Source organism: Bufo bufo, chromosome 2, assembly GCF_905171765.1.
Source record: "Bufo bufo chromosome 2, aBufBuf1.1, whole genome shotgun sequence".
NCBI lineage: Eukaryota > Metazoa > Chordata > Amphibia > Anura > Bufonidae > Bufo > Bufo bufo.
Window position 1 is genome coordinate 290,693,747 of NC_053390.1, and position 19,407 is coordinate 290,713,153.

Here is a 19,407-nt window from a genome sequence, read left to right on the forward strand (position 1 = left end):
GGAATGCTGCTGGAACGGAAGACATCCTGAAGGAATTCAGAATGTATGAGGACTAAACAGAAAAGTTTTTTACCGATATTGAGATCCTCCACCGGATCTCAATACCGGAAAACAACATTGAAAGTAGCCTAATAAGCATATTGTATAAGAGAATTTTTCACTGGATTGCACATAAAGGTATGATTATAAAAAGGGGAAGAATACCTGGCATTGTGGGCAGTTTAAAACTGATGTTGATGACAGATTCTTAGTAAGCTAAATATTGCAGTACATTATTAAGTTACTTACCATGACCAAGAACATGCATCTCTCCATGTTTACAGTCTTCAGTTGTAACACAGAGAGCGTCAATTACACTCTTACTCTGGAAAAAAGAAAAAAGAAAAATATGTATATACAGCCATGAGAAAAATAATACACCTCTCAAAATTCTATGGTTTTACGTATCAGGACATAATATAAAGCATCTGGTCCTAAGAAGGTCTTAAAATGATGTGAATACAACCTCAGATGAACAACAGTATATGACAAATTACAATATGTCATTAGTCATTTAACAAAAACTATGCCAAAATGGAAAAGCCATGTGTGAAAAATGAAAGGGGTATTCTGATAGCAAGAAGTTTACCTCTATCCACAGGAAATAACTATATCAGTAGGTGTCCTACCTTTGGGATCCCCACAGATCACAAGAACGAGGACCTCTTGCCCTTTGGGGGCCACTCAAAAGGAACAGAGCAGCAGGTCAGGCATGTGCACTGATGCTCCACTCATCTGTACGGGAGTTCTGGAGACAACTGACTAGAGCACTTTGCGATTTTCACAGAGATGAATGGAATGGGCCATTATAAGGCCATTTCCACACTATTTGAAGTCCATCATTCTACAGTGAGAAAGATTATTCACAAGTGGAAAAAATTCAAGACAATTGACAATCTATCCAAAAGTGGATGCCCTAGCAAATTCATCCCAAGGTCAGACTGTGAAATGATTAGAGAAATTGCAAAACATCCAGAAGTTACATTCAAGACTCTACAGGCCTCAGTTAGCAAATTAAATGGTCAATTAGAAAACGACTGACCAAGTATGGCTTGTTTGGAAGGACTGCCAGGAGAAAGCCTCTTCTTTCTAGAAAGAATATGGCAGCACAGCTCATGTTTGCAAAGTTGCATCTGAACCAACCACAAGACTTCTGGAAAAAGTTATTTGCCTAGACGAGACCAAAGTGGAAATGTCTGGCCATAACACACAGCGTCATGTGTGGCAAAAGTCAGACACAGCATATCTCCACAAACACCTCATGCCTACTGTTCTAGTACAGTGGTGAAGAGGGGATGATTTGGGATTGTTTTACAGCCACAGGACCTTTGGACTATGAACTCCTCTGTTTACAAAAGTGTTTCAAAGTCAAAGGTGAGGCCATCTATCCAACAGTTAAAGTTTGGACAAAACTGGGTCATTCAACAAGAAATGATTTAAAGCACACCAGCAATTCTACTACGGAATGGCAAAAAATAATAATAATAGAATTAAGGTGTTTCAGTGTCCCAGTCAAAGTCCAGACCTCAACTGCTGTTACAGGACCTTAAGAGAGCTGTGCATAAACGTATGCCCACAAATCTCAATGAACTGAAGCAACGTTGTAAAGAACAGTGGGAAAAAATTCTTCCAGAACGATGTGAGAGACTGATAAAGTCATACAGAAAACAATTACTTTCAAGTTATTGCTACAGGTGGTTCTTTTTTTAACCTTCAATCAAATTATTTTTTATTGATTTTCTTTAGCATTTATACAGAAACAAAGATGACACGGATCCATGTGCAAAAATATACAGAGACCCGAATTGGGTACATCCACAGTCATAAACAGAACATACCCATTTTCCTAACCAAACCCCCCGCCCCTCCCCTGAACTGCACCATAACGCACTTAGACCATAACTCTCTCTCTCTTCCTGACCTATAATCATGCATTTCTATTGCATGCAGATCCTAAAGGTCCAACAAAACTGAGTAATACCCCTCCCCAACTGAAGAGATAATAGGCGCCTGGAGGGCAGTACCGATGTTGTCATCCATGGTCCCCAAATACAGTCACACTTTTTAACGTTGCCTCTATTATAATACACTCCCCTCTCTAACCCGATTATCACATTCATGCGTGCAATGAACTCATCTTTGGTTGGTACATTGGCGCTGATCCAGTATTTGGCTATTAGTTTCCAGGCTTGATATAAAAATCTACTTATTCCAATGTTGGGTCCCTCTGCGGAATCTTTTTGCAGTAGTGCCAATATACATGTTAAAGGTTCAGCAGGAGTCTAATTCTATATACCTCAAAAATAACATCCAATATTGCTCGCCAGAAAGGGCCTAGATAGGTACATTCCCAGAACATATGAAGGAGGTGTGCGTCAGGGATACAACATTTAGGGTAATTAGACGTGTCATGTATACCCAATTTCTGAAGGAACAGGGGTGCCCTATATACCCTATGTATCAAATAGAGTTGTGAAAGTCTGTGTGCCTCGCACAGGGACAATGAAGGTCCCATAGATAGCACCTCCGACCAGTGTGTATCTGTTAATTAACCCATATCCCGAGACCACTTCTTTCATACTAACAATGGAAAATGTTCCTGATAAAATGAAAGCAATAGTTTATAAAAAAAAATATTAAATCACCCCCTTAGTCCCTCCCCCACTTTTAATCTGCTCCGCCACCATAGAAGTATGTATGGTAAGATCAGCTGTCTTACACTGTGCTGCTAGGGCATGCCGAAGTTGTAAATACTGGTAGAAGAGAGAATTCAGAAGGCCAAACTCTGCCTTCAATTGTTCAAAGCATTTAAAGGGAACCTGTCACCGGGATTTTGTGTATAGAGCTGAGGACATGGGTTGCTAGATGGCCGCTAGCACATCCGCAATATCCAGTCCCCATAGCTCTGTGTGCTTATATTGTGTAAAAAAACGATTTGTTACATATGCAAATTAACCTGAGATGAAGTTCATACGTTGACGTAAATGATGGAAGACTGAACGTATAGCATGCGATTCAGTGTCAATAACTCTGGACTGTAGCACCTGTAATAGTTCCCTACTTTTAGACTTGCGGCACTGAATATGTATGATAAATATCCCCCTAACATAAGCTTTCAAGGTATCCCAAACTAGTGTCCGTGATGCAGATCCAATATTAAATGACATAAATTCCTGCCTCTCTGTCAGTATACCCCTGGAGTCGTGAAGTAGTGTTAACCAGAAAGGGTTTAACTTCCACAAGCCCCTACCTCTCACTGATTTAGGGTCCAAGCTTAGCTCGACCCTGATAAGGGAATGATCAGAAATACTTCTGGGCATATACTGAATAGTGTTGATCACGAATATTCGAATTTCGAATTTTTATCGTGAATATAGGTACTTTGAAAATTCGCGAATATAGTGATATATATTCATAATTTCGAATATTCGTTGTTTTTTTTTAATCAGTACACATGATCCCTCCCTGCTTCTAGCTTGTAGGCCAATGAGAAGGCTGCAGTATATTTGACTTTGGGAGTAGTGTTGTTTGCGAATTTTCAAATTTTTATTGCAATTTTTTTCAATGTACAGCTACTACACAAAGAAGATTATAGCACTATATTAGCTAAATTGTTCTATATTCGTTATTCCGAATATTTGCTATATTGCTATAACTTCATCTGAGTTTTTACGAAGTGTAAAATCAGATCTGAAAAAAACAGTTATGCAGACGGATCCGTTCTGAACGGATGCAAGCGTTTGCATTATAGGAGCTGATCGGTCTGTACAGACACCAGACGGATCCGCTCCGAACACAAGTGTGAAAGTAGCCTTACACGATCATTACCTTGCCGATTTTTCGAGTAAAAAAAATCGTAGAATATAACGAATATTCAAATTTGCGAATATTCAACGAATATTCTACAAAATATTCGCGAAATATTGCGAATTCGAATATGACCCTTGCCGCTCATCACTAGTAATGTGAGGAGAGGCTGAAGATGTCTCCTTTTCTGGAGTGTGAACCAGGATAGGTCAGGAAACAATTGAACTGGAGCGGCATCAAAGTCAAAGTTGCGTAGGTATCTCGCCTTAGCCATGATAGATTCTTTAAGGGCAAAATCGTGGACACAACAAATTACGTCCCTAGGACGTGTAGCAGATCCCTTAGGCTTGAGTGCTCTATGAGCCCCGTCCAATTTGATCTTGTGCGAGGATGGTTGCCCCAGGATCATGTTAAAAATGGCTTCCAGCGTAGCAAAGAGATCTTCGTCACCGGTAGCCTACGGAAGACCCGGTACTTGGATGTTATTCCGGCGCCCTCGATTATCCAAGTCCTCCAAATGCCATCCCATGCCCCTGAGTACAGCCGTTTGGGCAGAAATGGATTCATGAAGAGTGGAAATATATTGCCTGGTATCGTCATGGGCATTTTCCAGGGAGTCAACCCGGTCCACCACATGCTTAATGTCAGTGCGAACTACCGAAATTTCAGCTCTGCAGGCTTCCGTGACTTCAGAAATAAGAACCCGAAAGTCCTCTTTTGTAGGAAAACGGTTAAAATAGCTCGCCCATGGCTGTGGAGGTTCAGGCAGGGATGGGGGGTCCATAAGGGCAAGTGTTGGAGGGCTTGGGGATCTGGCCCAGATGTCAGAAAGGAGAGGAGAGCTGCTGTTCCGCTGGTCCAGCAATGGTGGGGCTGGGAGCTGCTTATTTCGCAAGGGCTCAAGCAGGGGGGTCCCAGGAAGGCTAGATGCAGGGTCCCCTGGGTTAATATACCGTCCCCTAGTAGCCACAGTACCTTTACTTGCAGTCGCCCCCTGAGAAGTGGGTCCAGGAGACATCATGGCGGGATCCCTCCTTCCAGTAGTAGCAGGCCGAAAGTCTGGGGTGGCCGGTGAGAGCCCCAGGTCAGAGGATCGGCGTGTGGACACTGCAGATGGCGATCCGGTTCCCTGAAGAGATCCAGCAGGGGTAAGTAGCACTGTGTCCTTCTCCCTGGGCAAGGTGCGGGAATCCGGCGGGGATAGGAAGGAATGGCGGGAGGCCCTCTGTGCCTTGGTGCTGCGCGGTGGAAGCGCTGGACCTGGAGTGCAATCCCAGCACAGTTCAAGGGTCCTAGTAGGTGAGGGGGATCGAGGAGGGATAGGGGTCTTTTTTGGAGTCACTTTCTTCCCCATATGATCAAGGAGAGATGTGTCGCTGGCCAGTAATTTGCGGTGCAGTCAGGAGCAGCTCATTCAGGTAGCCATCACCGTCAGCGTCCGGACACGCCCCCGCAACCTGCACATTTAGATGTGCTGACTAATACCCATTTTTTTTCTTGACAGGAATTTCCCTGCCTGCTGCCCACTGATTGGCTGATCCAGGCTGTCTGCAAGCCTGTAAGCCAATCAGGGCAAGCCCTCCACCCAACTTCCTCCCAGGAATATGCAGTAAAATGGCTCACTGTGTCAAATTTCCAGGGTGATGGACCTGGATCCACTCCCCTGATTAGTCCAAGTCTACTTTTGGTTGAGGAACAGTAAAACCTACACGTGCAAGCTACTCAGAGCTAGGCCCAAGTTCAGAGAACCTCTGTTTCTGAGAACCAAGGAAGCAACTTAGCTACCAGAATATTCCAGTGAGAAGGAGATTAGAAGGTCTGAAACCCACAAGGCTGTGCATTGAACTGGAATTTAAGTTCTAGCTCCTTCCTCAGTGGCCATAATTAAGTTCTGGATTTCCTCCTTTGTAACATTTCGAAACTCGTTAAAACAATATAAGATACACTGCTATAACCCTCAAATCCCACAAGGTGTATTATACTAATGGAACATCCATATTGGGACTATATCTAATACCTTTTTTGACAGCACTTTATATCTAATATCTATCATCAAGGCAAGAGATTGATACATTGTCCTACAATTAATAGGGGGATAACAATAAGTACATAATTTCTTTATGTTTTTCATTTCTTTATATTATTTTTTATTGTCTTTTACTAATTCAGAAAGGGCCCTTCTGGTACCATTTGTAATTGTTATATTGTATAATAAAATATTTTAACTATATAATTGGTTGATACTAATAGTCCAGGTGGAGGTGTGTCTATTAATCAATTTATAATTTCTATTGTACACTAGTTGGCAGTGGGCAGGCTATTTGGTAGAGAACCTTCAATTTATCCATAGTGTAGGAAGGGTGAGCCTCTGAATTATTTTACAAGTATTCAGGAAGATGTCAGTGTCCTCAAAAAATATATATTAAAATTGTATATATTACAATATATTCACATGCACATCTAATATAACAGGTACGCTTTAGACATATTGGCCTATTCTACTGTTGATATGAAAAGTCTATGATGAAACATAAAATTATTATAAGACTATGGGACCATCTTCAGTAGATTCAGATGGGGGAGACCCGGGGTTGCACTTGTCCATCTGTAATGTTTGTAACAAATCATTTTCATCTGTGTCCTCCAGCAATCTGTATCTGTATGTCTATAGAGCTAGGCTATGGCTGGACCCCCTGTATGGAGATGAGCCCCAAGGAGGTCTTCATTGTTTTGCACAACAATCCACGGTTCTCCAATTTGTCCTCAATTCCCTTTGTAATCAATCAAAAAAAGGAAAATTTCACATTTGCCATTTTATTACCAAATAACGTCAAAATCATTCTGCAGCAAAGACGAGACAGGAGCCGAAGATCATGGGTGTATCTCCAGTGTGGGCTCATTGGGACAGCACTACCCAAATGCCATATCTGAACATCATAGATGGGGACTTCTGCTCAAGACTCCTTCTACTAGACAAATCAGAGCGTCCCTGTAACTCTGACTCGGACTGACCTGTCTTGTCAATGGATTACATTAACATTACTGCAAAGTATATGACTATGAAACCATATACTCTGCTGCGTCCACTGCTGCAAAAGTATTACAATTTTCAAGTTTACAAACAGGAATAATTTGGATAGGAGCGCAGAGCAGTGAGAGGTGATATCTTCTCTCCTGAAACGGTCAGCAGAATAGAGACACCTTTCATGGCCCCTTCATTCCATACACATTGTAGGCAAAGGGGCTCACATGGGTGCAGGGTCCATAACCCAGTTTTACTCATTCTGTTGTGATATGGTACAAATGTATAAAAGTAGAATTTCTTCTCTATTCAGTAGACTTGAAAAGCCAGTAACATCTCAGCAACATATGCATAAATTCCAAAAATACGGAGGACCAATCAGATCCAGGCATGTATGGAGGTTGAAGCACCAATCACATCGCAGAAGCTACTGAGGACCAATCAGATTCAAGTATATAAGATGATGTCACAATGAAGGGAGAACCAATGAAATGAAATAAACTAGCGAGGACCAATAAGATTGCAGAATGTGTGATGATGTCACAGAAGCTAGTGACATCACCGAGTTCTGAGCCTTAGAAAACCACTGCCTGACATTATCTCAGACAGATTTTCTCTGGATATAGAGAGAGACAGATCGGCTTGTGCTTTTGCTTAGCAAATCCTTGCTTTCGCTTAGCGAATAATTGACTTTGCGCCATGGAGATCCGGGGTTTGGCATTCTTGCTTTTCCTCTGGGTCATATGGACGCTATCGGGCCTCTGTGCCCTGATTGCCTTGACTGTCATCCCAGGCCATGTAAAATATCCTTACATCAGGTAAGAGGGGACGGGGCGGGATTCCTCTGTAGTATTATTACTGTTATTACCGTATTATCAGTTTATTCCTGGAAAGTTATTACATTATTATTAGTGGATTATTAATAAGCTTCATCTAATAATTGTTAGTATAGAAAACATCACATTTGGGGGTGGGGGAATCTATGAAGACTGAGGTTTCATGCCCCGGCCCTCATCTAATCTGCACTGGAGTGAGATGCACAAGCCTCATAATAAATTAGGAGCATCTCTGACCCCCATGCACAAAAAATAAATAAATAAAAATAAATAAAAAATTTATTGCACCAACTATTTCAGGTGGGAATTTGCCAGTTTGCAGAGGCCCGCCCCCTCCTGCTAAACCCACCTAAACCACACCCACTTTTTGGAAATGGCTTAAGAGTGCAAAAAGCAACTTTTTGTAGAAAATGTCTCTTTCTTAATAATTTTTTTGAGTTGCAATCTCACTGGTTGCTATGAGCAACGGCTCCATAATATCTTCCCCATTGTTGTTTGTCTTCTATTTGTGTCTGGACATTAGATCATATTATGGAGGATGATTACAATGGAAGGAAATAAAGTCTCCTCTGCTATTAGAAGACATGACGCAATCCTGCTGCCGTTTGTGTCCTAATAACATCCAATATTTTGCTTTCTTTCTCAGTGACACGGGACGAATATTCCCCGAATCGGTGGTCTTTACAGTGGTCTTCTTAATATCTGCCCTTTTTGGTAAGTGGATTTAGAGAGACAACATCATGAGGAGATCAGCGGCTCCAGCGCTCAGTGATGACATTATCTCCCTAATCACTATTCACTGCTGAGCGGCGTCCATCACTGGAGATTATAATCATCACTGAGTCCTGGAGGTTATCACAAGTGTCTATGGACGTTCCCGGCTGATCCCATGTATTGTCTATTTCAGGAGCTGGCAACGCTTCCATCATGTACCGGTTCATGATCATCCGGTCTGAACAATCAGAGAGGCGACATATCATCTGCCAGAGAATCCTCTATGTCGTTGCATGGATGGGCTGCATTGGGACCATTGTGACCGCCATAGTTTCGGTAGGTTTATATACAGAGGTCTCAGGACTAGTAATACAGAGGGGACATCGCTTGAAGTCAAGAGATATGTATAAATACAATGACGCGCCCTGGTGACTATTCTTATGTATTACTGCCCCTGTATAATTACACCACCTGCGGCCTCTGCTGTTCTGTATTCTCAGATCTTCATGACGTCCATATTGATGACATTTATTCCTCTGCTTTTGTTCTAGATGAGGATCAGTCCTACAGTCCACAGGATCGGCGCAGGACCGGCATTTTTCTTTTGTGCCGTTTACAACCTAGGTCAAGCTGTATGCCTGTACAAGAAATCCTTCAGCAGTCGCCGCCTATGCCACATTAGATTGGCATCAACCTTGGTGCCCATTGTGGGCCTGCTGACCTGTATCCTCTTATAGCTGACTGGTACAGTGCCATGTTGTGTGCTGGATACACTTACACATACGTACTTACCATCATTGCTGCCGTTAGTAAATTTGGGTCAAGCTACCCACCCCCTTAAATTGTCAGGTCACGCTCACTCATTGGTGGAGTTAAACTAAGCCCCACCCATTTTTCAGCCCAGGACAACCCAAATTTACAGAGAGATTGTCTCTGAAAATTTGGAAACATTTTGGCAAATTTGGGACTGTTGGCAACTAAGATTATTCGCTTCCTCTGACCCCATTGTAGCACAGATCAGACATCACAGTATAGGAAACACTATAATAATATAATTAATTCTGTTACTTGTCCTTAACACGTCCTTCCAGTTTCTGTGTGTATGACCATCGGCTTCTTCAAGCTTCTTCCATGTACTGGCCGATGTGAAGAGGTGAGTTCATGCAACTTTTCACCGTCTTGCATAATCTACATCTTTCCCGTGTAACAGTAATATAAAAGCTCCTATCTCACCTCCATCTTCCCATCTCACTCCATATAGAGTCCCTGGTGAGTACCGCCAGGCACTAATCCTCTATTCTGTCTTCTGCAGATCTACACCAGGACAGGCATGGTGGCCGAGTGGACTGGATTCCTTGGCCTAATAATACACCAACTAATGAACTATACAGATTTCCAGGTGAGTAGATGCCGTGTCAAGGTCTAATGTGCTCCAGAAACATTTCAGAGAAGTAATATATTATATAGAGCTGTTTTATAATTAATGGTCTTTATTCTTTTTTCTCAGCGTTTGTCTTTAACGTTGTCCCGAGAAGGTGTCTCTATTGGCCTGAGAGAAAAGACCCAGGACCCTGAAAACCCCCAATAAGATCCAAGGGGTGGAGCGCCAAGACAACTGAAACCATCATGACATTGCTGGACATGAATCTTCTGGATCAAGAGGCAGATTCCAGGCTTGGTCTCTGTCCTCAATACTGGATGTGACATTTTACCGGACTTTCCTAATACCGGATTTGACATTTACCGGATTTTCTGGATTCAACATCTAGCAGAATTTCCAAATACTGGATGTGACAATTACCCGGACTTTCCATAGTTACCTCATCTCAAATGATGGTTTTTACCCCCTTGCCCAAGGGAAGGGCAGTCCTTCAGCCATGGTTCCCTGGAGGTTTCCTCCACTAGGGGGTTTTTCCTTCCCTGAGTGTTGAAGGATGAGTTGGGGGTTCACCATCATCAGGGTCATTTCAAAACCACTGGCCTGTTAATAAATGAGTCAATACATGAGGTAGCTAACAATGTGTCCGAGCCTCTTTATTGTAGGGAATGTATTGTAACTAATGTTACCCAATAAAGACCGGGGAACTTCATAGGGGTGATCAGTCCAAGCTCTGGAAGGAAAACGATGAAGGTGCTAATGGCAGGGTTAGATTTTTTCAAATTGTATGGGTATAATAAAAGTGATTCATTAAAAGGGCATTCTGCTTGGGATAATTCATCTCTTATCCAGCTATTACTAGGACTTGTGACCCCTTGTTTGAATGGAGTGTTGGTCGAGCATATGCACTACAACTCCACCCCAAATCTATGTGATTGTTAGAGATAGTGATGTTGTATTCTGCTACAGAATGCACAGAGTGGTGGTGCGCAGACTCAACCAGTGCTCTTTTCAAATTGGGGCGTGGATCCCTCATCATTGTGACTGGTTGCGGTCTAAGTGGGCAGACTGCCACCAATCTACCAGTTATTTTCTTTCCAGGGGATAAGGGATAACATATTCTAATTGGAATACTCCTTTAAACAATTTGGAAGAAAATGGGTAAAATTATTGTTAAAAGTCATATTTATAAAACCTCTGAAAACAGGGTGTACCTTATAGAGAGGGGGCCCCAGAGCTCAAGTCAAAACGGAGCTTTCTTCTATTGCTGGTTCATGCCACCACTACAGACCCACATCCCTTGAAAGGAGGGTCCAATATTTGCTCACCTTCTGGACTACTGTTATTACATACCACTGTACTAGCTGTGGTAGTATATAGGACTGGACTTCTAATGATGGGATAGTATACAGCAATCGAGAAGAAGTAACAGGGAATAGTAAATATACAACTGGACTGTTAATGAAGGAGGGTAGTGTATACAGGAATACAAGTGTCAGGGAATATATTAACCATTAGGCTACCAATGATAGAAAGGCATACACCACTGGTAATACAAGGAATAGGATAAATACCACTAGATTGCCAGTGACAGGACACAATCTATATCACTGCCAGTAAAGAGGAATAGAATATCACCCTGCATTACCATGGACAAAATGAATATACAACTGAAATACCAGTATCAGAGCACAGTATATACCATTAGACCCATGACTGGAGACCAGTATAAACAGGCTTACTAATAACAGAGCAGATCAGAGGCCTGTGGTCTACAGCACCCTGGGACCAAGCAGTGGTTGTAAGTGTGTCGGCATGGGTGGTGTAATGATGTCACCACATTGTCATACGCAGACTCTGTCAGATTGCTCATTAGGGAAATGTGGTGAGTTGAGTAAAAGTTTTAAAACATTTTTCTGTAACATACAGTCTGAAAATGAGTGTGGTGCACTTAGGGGCATTATATCTTTTTAAGGGAGCAATTGGGGGGCATCAAAACATTTTAAGGGGCACTTGAGGCAACATAAATCTTGAAGGGGACACTCAGGGACATGGTTACCTTTTTATTGAGCACTCAGAGGCACTCAGGATGCATCATTACTGTCTAGGGGGGAATAAGAAGCACTGTTACTCTCTAGGGGGCACACAGTAAGCATTTTTACTTTCTAGAAGACACAAAGAGAGGAGCGAATTCTTTTGCTTTATTTCTGCGTAGGGAACTTATAAGATCACAGTTATACTTTTGGATACAAAATATGGCACTTTTACTGTGCTGTACACCATCACCATCTGAGGTACTGGGCATTAGAGTTGTCATTATAACAACATTTTATTCGATTTTGATACCATAGAAAAGTATTGCGATACTCGATACCATGCGAAAAAAATAAAACACCAAAAACGTAGAGTGCATTCCGCATTTTATAAAACATCCGGCCCATAATCGAACAGTCTTGTCCTATTTTTTTGCGGGGGGCCAGGGTGACAAAAAAATGGTGAATGGCGCAGGTTTTTTTTTTCTTCTGTTACGCCGTTCACTACATAGAAGATTTTTTTTATATTTTAATAGTTTGGATTTTTCGGACGTGGCGATATGTAATATGTTTATTTATTTATTGTTTATATATTTTATATATAAAATTGGGAAAGGGGGTGATTTATACTTAATATTTTGTTGTTGTGATTTTTAACCTTTTATTTAAAAACTATTTCCCCCCTTAGGTGTTAGAACCTAGGATATTTTAATCCCTTGTCCTATTAATCCTAATAGAGCTCTTTTAAGGTGAACAGGACTTTACACTGTCCCTGCTGCCCTGAGCTTTGTACACAGAGCAGCAGGGAGCTTACCATGGCAGCCAGGGTTTCAGTAGCGTCCTGGCTGCCATGGTAACCGATCAGAGCCCCAGGATTACACTGCTGGGGCTCCGATCGGAACTGCTATTGCACCACCAATGAAGAGGGGGGGAGGGGACTCTGTGGCCACTGCCACAAATAATTTAATACTGGGGGGGTGCACTGCGCCACCAATATTTTTAATACCGAGGGGGGCGTACTGTGCCACCATTAATACAAATACAGGAGGTGGGTGCCAGCACCCGACCTCTATGACAGGGAGCTGTGATCGGTGGTAGTTAACCCTGCTGATCGCAGCTCCCTGTCATAGAGGTCGGGTGCGGCTATGTGATTCTGCCGCCGGCACCCACCTCCTGTATCTGTATTAAACATTAATTATCTTCATTGGTGGCACCGTGGCCACAGTCCCTCCCCCCCTCCTCCTCTCCTCTTATTGGTGGCAGCGGGAGCACAGGGGAAGGGAGGGAGAGACTGCTTCCTTCTCCCCTTTGCTGCTGAGGGAACATGGTGCGCGCTGAAAGCAGCGCGTGCCATGTTCTGTGATACTAGGCTGCGCAGTATCGGTAAAAAACAAATCCCGGTATCAAATCGATACCAGTACAAAAGTATTGATTGGGTATGGATAATTCTATACCCGATGCAACCCTACTGGGCATCTTCCATTATTATATTTTGGGGCCCAATCAATTTGTCGTTTTTTGTGAAGAGTTAATGATAGTTATGATGTCACTTCCGAAAATACAGTGTTTGAGGGCACCGCAGTAGACAGAAGGTACTGTAAGTGGGGCAGAAGGGGCAGAAAAAAAACACAGAATTACCCGCGGCGCAGAGCAGGTAAGTATGTTGGGGCCAATGATCAGGGGAATTGCTGCGGGACCCATACTGATCCCCAAACTGACTGCAGTGGAGGGCAGGGGGGGTGTTTGGTCAGATTGCCCCTAGTCTAATGATTTGGTTTTGGCTAAGTCCCAAAGTTGTGGCAATGATCATGAGGTTACTTGTAAAGCGTGACCCTGGTGGGGGCCAAAGAACAAAGGAGAAGAGGCAGCACCAAATGCGCCCCTCTGCGGTGGGGAAAACGGAGCACGGGATGAAGGCTGAGCACCAGGGGGCACCGACCGCTCTGCCCACTGACACCATTAACCTGGCCATGGATGTGGTATCACCTCTTTATCTGGACGCAGTGGGAACTATGTAGCAGTAGTTATCTGGGTGCAGTATGACCCTGTCAGTGGGCACTATAAAGCAGTATTTATCTGGGCGCAGTATGACCCCGTCAGTGGGCACTATATAGCAGTAGTTATCTGGGTGCAGTATGACCCTGTCAGTGGTCACTATAAAGCAGTATTTATCTGGGCGCAGTAGGACCCTATCAGTGGGCACTATATAGCAGTAGTTATCTGGGCGCAGTATGACCCTGTCAGTGGGCACTATATAGCAGTATTTATCTGGGCGGAGTATTACCCTGTCAGTGGGCACTATATAGCAGTATTTATCTGGGCGCAGTATGGCCCTATCAGTGGGCACTATTTTGGGGCACAATCTATTTGCCTTTTTTTGTGAAGAGTTAATGATAGTTATGATGTCACTTCCGAAAATACAGTGTTTGAGGGCACCGCAGTACACAGAAGGTACTGTAAGTGGGGCAGAAGGGGCAGAAAAAACCCCCCACAGAATTACAGGAATTAGCTAAATGGGAGGTTTGCATAGGATGGAAAAGGTAGGTTAGATGCTGGAAAAGTGAGGAGCCAAAGAGGTCTCCGGGGAAAACAAGTCACGGCTTGAAGAAGTCATCAAGGAGGTCACTACATTTACAATGACACTGTAGTAAAAGAACCGCCTGCTAACAAAGACCCAGCAGGTGAGGACAAAAGGATGGAGAATGTTAAAGTTGCCATTCTTGCCAAGACATCCTGATCAAGCCTTATTAATAAACCCCATCCAAGCAGCACAAAGAGATGTAAATTACAACGACTGCAGTAAAGAGAGATTATTATATTTAAGTAGGGGAATAACAGAGGGTGGAGATATACACTGCGTGCAGAATTATTAGGCAAATGAGTATTTTGACCACATCATCCTCTTTATGCATGTTGTCTTACTCCAAGCTGTATAGGCTCGAAAGCCTACTACCAATTAAGCATATTAGGTGATGTGCATCTCTGTAATGAGAAGGGGTGTGGTCTAATGACATCAACACCCTATATCCGGTGTGCATAATTATTAGGCAACTTCCTTTCCTTTGGCAAAATGGGTCAAAAGAAGGACTTGACAGGCTCAGAAAAGTCAAAAATAGTGAGATATCTTGCAGAGGGATGCAGCACTCTTAAAATTGCAAAGCTTCTGAAGCGTGATCATCGAACAATCAAGCGTTTCATTCAAAATCGTCAACAGGGTCGCAAGAAGCGTGTGGAAAAACCAAGGTGCAAAATAACTGCCCATGAACTGAGAAAAGTCAAGCGTGCAGCTGCCAAGATGCCACTTGCCACCAGTTTGGCCATATTTCAGAGCTGCAACATCACTGGAGTGCCCAAAAGCACAAGGTGTGCAATACTCAGAGACATGGCCAAGGTAAGAAAGGCTGAAAGACGACCACCACTGAACAAGACACACAAGCTGAAACGTCAAGACTGGGCCAAGAAATATCTCAAGACTGATTTTTCTAAGGTTTTATGGACTGATGAAATGAGAGTGAGTCTTGATGGGCCAGATGGATGGGCCCGTGGCTGGATTGGTAAAGGGCAGAGAGCTCCAGTCCGACTCAGACGCCAGCAAGGTGGAGGTGGAGTACTGGTTTGGGCTGGTATCATCAAAGATGAGCTTGTGGGGCCTTTTCGGGTTGAGGATGGAGTCAAGCTCAACTCCCAGTCCTACTGCCAGTTTCTGGAAGACACCTTCTTCAAGCAGTGGTACAGGAAGAAGTCTGCATCCTTCAAGAAAAACATGATTTTCATGCAGGACAATGCTCCATCACACGCGTCCAAGTACTCCACAGCGTGGCTGGCAAGAAAGGGTATAAATGAAGAAAATCTAATGACATGGCCTCCTTGTTCACCTGATCTGAACCCCATTGAGAACCTATGGTCCATCATCAAATGTGAGATTTACAAGGAGGGAAAACAGTACACCTCTCTGAACAGTGTCTGGGAGGCTGTGGTTGCTGCTGCACGCAATGTTGATGGTGAACAGATCAAAACACTGACAGAATCCATGGATGGCAGGCTTATGAGTGTCCTTGCAAAGAAAGGTGGCTATATTGGTCACTGATTTGTTTTTGTTTTGTTTTTGAATGTCAGAAATGTATATTTGTGAATGTTGAGATGTTATATTGGTTTCACTGGTAAAAATAAATAATTGAAATGGGTATATATTTGTTTTTTGTTAAGTTGCCTAATAATTATGCACAGTAATAGTCACCTGCACACACAGATATCCCCCTAAAATAGCTAAAACTAAAAACAAACTAAAAACTACTTCCAAAAATATTCAGCTTTGATATTAATGAGTTTTTTGGGTTCATTGAGAACATGGTTGTTGTTCAATAATAAAATTAATCCTCAAAAATGCAACTTGCCTAATAATTCTGCACTCCCTGTAGTAGCAAGTGAAAGACTTTGGCCTATGAAAGGAATAAGGATCCTGTGAACGGTATTGGGTCGATGGCAGTGTCACCCCCCTCCTTTCCCCTGCCAGGGCGCACTGCTCGTAAACGCAACTGGGTCGTCAGTGAATATGCATGTCACTAATTGCACTGCCTCCTATCAGGTCCCTGAATTAAGCTGCTGGCTCTTCCTCTTGCGAGATTTGCCAGTTAATTAGTTCAGGGGCGTACATAAAAATCACTGGGCCCCATAGCAGGAATCTAAATTGGGCCCCCATTCCCCTTTTATAGCCCCTCCCTTTGTTCCATGAACTATTCTTGCTGCTGCGTTTTATAATTTATGCCATCAGGGCCGGATTGGGATTACAAAACAGCCCTGGCACACAAAAAAGGTATAATAGATGCAGTGTGTACAGATGTATATTATATACAGCAGTGTACAGTTATGTGAGGTACGCAGTATAATATATGCAGTGTGTACAGGTATATAGTATATTCCCTAGTGTTCTGATATGTGAGGTACAGGGTATAATATATGCAGTGTGTACAGGTATATAGTATATACAGCAGTGTACTGATATGTGAGGTACGGGGTATAATATATGCAGTGTATACAGGTATACAGTATATACAGTAGTGTAATATGTGAGGTACGAGGTATAATAGATGCAGTGTGTACAGGTATATAGTAAATACAGCAGTATATTGACACCTCGTACCTCACATATCAGTACACCGCTGTATATACTATATATCTGTACACACTGCATCTATTATACCTCGTACCTCACATATATAGTACAAATATATATAGCAGTGTACTGATATCTGTACACACAGCATCTATTATACCTTGTACCTCACATATCAGTGCACTGCGGTATATACTATATATCTGTACATATTGCATGTATAATACTGTGTAATATATGCAGTGTGTGTGCATGTATGTGTGTGTATCTATCTATCTATCTATATATATATATATATATATATATATTACACACAGAGCAGTGTATTGATGTGAGACATAGAAGGTATAATACTGTAGATGCAGTGTTTACAGAAATATGTGGTCAGTTATACATTATGGTCACTGTGTGTGTGAGGTACATGAGGTAGTGGTCACTGTAACTGTCTGAAGTATTATACATGAGTGAGCAATGAGTAAAAACAGGGCATGGAGGGGGGGGGGGGGTAAATGATGAAAAGTGGAGGACCTCCTCTTACCACTCCATTCCAGTCTGTATGGATCAATGCAGAGCTGCTTGTGAACTTCTAATACTTGCTGTTAGGGGTTGAAGGACCTGTGATGATGTCATCACAGGTCCTGGCAGATATACCTTTGAAACCTAGGAACTACACCATTTTTGGTGCAGTTCCTTTGCTAGATTTTGCAGGACCTGTGATGTTGAAGATGATGTCATCACAGGTCCTGGCAGATGCACTGTTCTAACCTGGGAACTGCACTTTAGACTGTGCAGTTCCCTTACAGGACCTCTGATGACATCATCAAAGGTCCTTTAGCTTTAGAAAGATAAACAGGAGCAATTAGGGGGCGGGGCCTCTCCTCCACTTCGGGCCCCTCTTTCTCACGGGCCCTATAGCAGCTGCGTGGTCTGCCTATATGGTAGGTACGCCACTGAATTAGTTCAATATTTGGAGAACTTCCTATATATAAAGCCAGATTACTTCTGTGCACTTATCTCCATAAGGAAAGAGCTGTTTGGCGTGTATATACAGGGGGTCGCAGTTGCGACTGGGCCCGACACTCCAGGGGGCCCGGCCGCCTGTGGACCCCTGGCCCCTGCATTAGTGCTGTATGTACCCGGGGCCCAGTGCTCCTGGTTTCCGCGCGGCCCACCCCTTACCCTCGCCGCACGGCGCTTCACTGTCCTGAGCGCATACAGCGTCAGGACGTAGTGCGCGCACTATGACCTGATGCTGCACGCTGTCAGGTGACAGTGCAGCGCCAGCCGGGGAGACAGAAGAGCGAGCGCGACTTCTGCCGGAGAGGAAGAGTAGCCGCGGCACGCGGCGCAGAGCAGGTAAGTATGTTGGGGCCGATGATCAGGGGAACTGCTGCGGGAAACCATACTGATCCCCAAACTGACTGCAGTGGAGGGGAGGGGGGGTGTTTGGTTAGATTGCCCCTGGTCTAATGATTTGGTTTTGGCTAAGTCCCAAAGTTGTGGCAATGATCATAGGGTTACTTGTAAAGCGTGACCCTGGTAGGGGCCAAAGAACAAAGGAGAAGAGGCAGCACCAAATGCGCCCCTCTGCGGTGGGGAAAACAGAGCATGGGATGAAGGCTAAGCACCAGGGGAAACCGCCCACTTCGCCCACTGACACCATTAACCTGGCCACGGGCGTGGTATCACCTCTTTATCTGGACACAGTGGGCACTATGTAGCAGTATTTATCTGGGCGCAGTATGACCCTATCAGTGGGCACTATATAGCAGTATTTATCTGGGCGTAGTATGACCCTGTCAGTGGGCACTATATAGCAGTAGTTATCTGGGCGCAGTATGACCCTGTCCGTCGGCACTATACACTCACCTAAAGAATTATTAGGAACACCATACTAATACGGTGTTGGACCCCCTTTTGCCTTCAGAACTGCCTTAATTCTACGTGGCATTGATTCAACAAGGTGCTGATAGCATTCTTTAGAAATGTTGGCCCATTATGATAGGATAGCATCTTGCAGTTGATGGAGATTTGAGGGATGCACATCCAGGGCACGAAGCTCCCGTTCCACCACATCCCAAAGATGCTCTATTGGGTTGAGATCTGGTGACTGTGGGGGCCATTTTAGTACAGTGAACTCATTGTCATGTTCAAGAAATCAATTTGAAATGATTCGAGCTTTGTGGCATGGTGCATTATCCTGCTGGAAGTAGCCATCAGAGGATGGATACATGTTCTCATTCTGTTTACGCCAAATTCGGACTCTACCATTTGATTGTCTCAACAGAAATCGAGACTCATCAGACCAGGCAACATTTTTCCAGTCTTCAACAGTCCAATTTTGGTGAGCTCGTGCAAATTGTAGCCTCTTTTTCCTATTTGTAGTGGAGATGAGTGGTACCCGGTGGGGTCTTCTGCTGTTGTACCCCATCCGCCTCAATGTTGTGCGTGTTGTGGCTTCACAA

General features: G+C 43.4%; 1 protein-coding gene across 1 annotated transcript in view; it reads right to left on the bottom strand.

Annotated features, from left to right (window-relative positions):
* The window catches only part of P2RX2 (purinergic receptor P2X 2), a 73,261-nt gene that overhangs the window by 21,677 nt on the left and 32,177 nt on the right, over window positions 1–19,407 (bottom strand). The window contains exon 4 of the mRNA XM_040419693.1: window positions 289–364. Within this exon, the coding sequence (XP_040275627.1) occupies window positions 289–364 (76 nt within the window). The remainder of the gene's footprint in view (window positions 1–288; window positions 365–19,407) is intronic.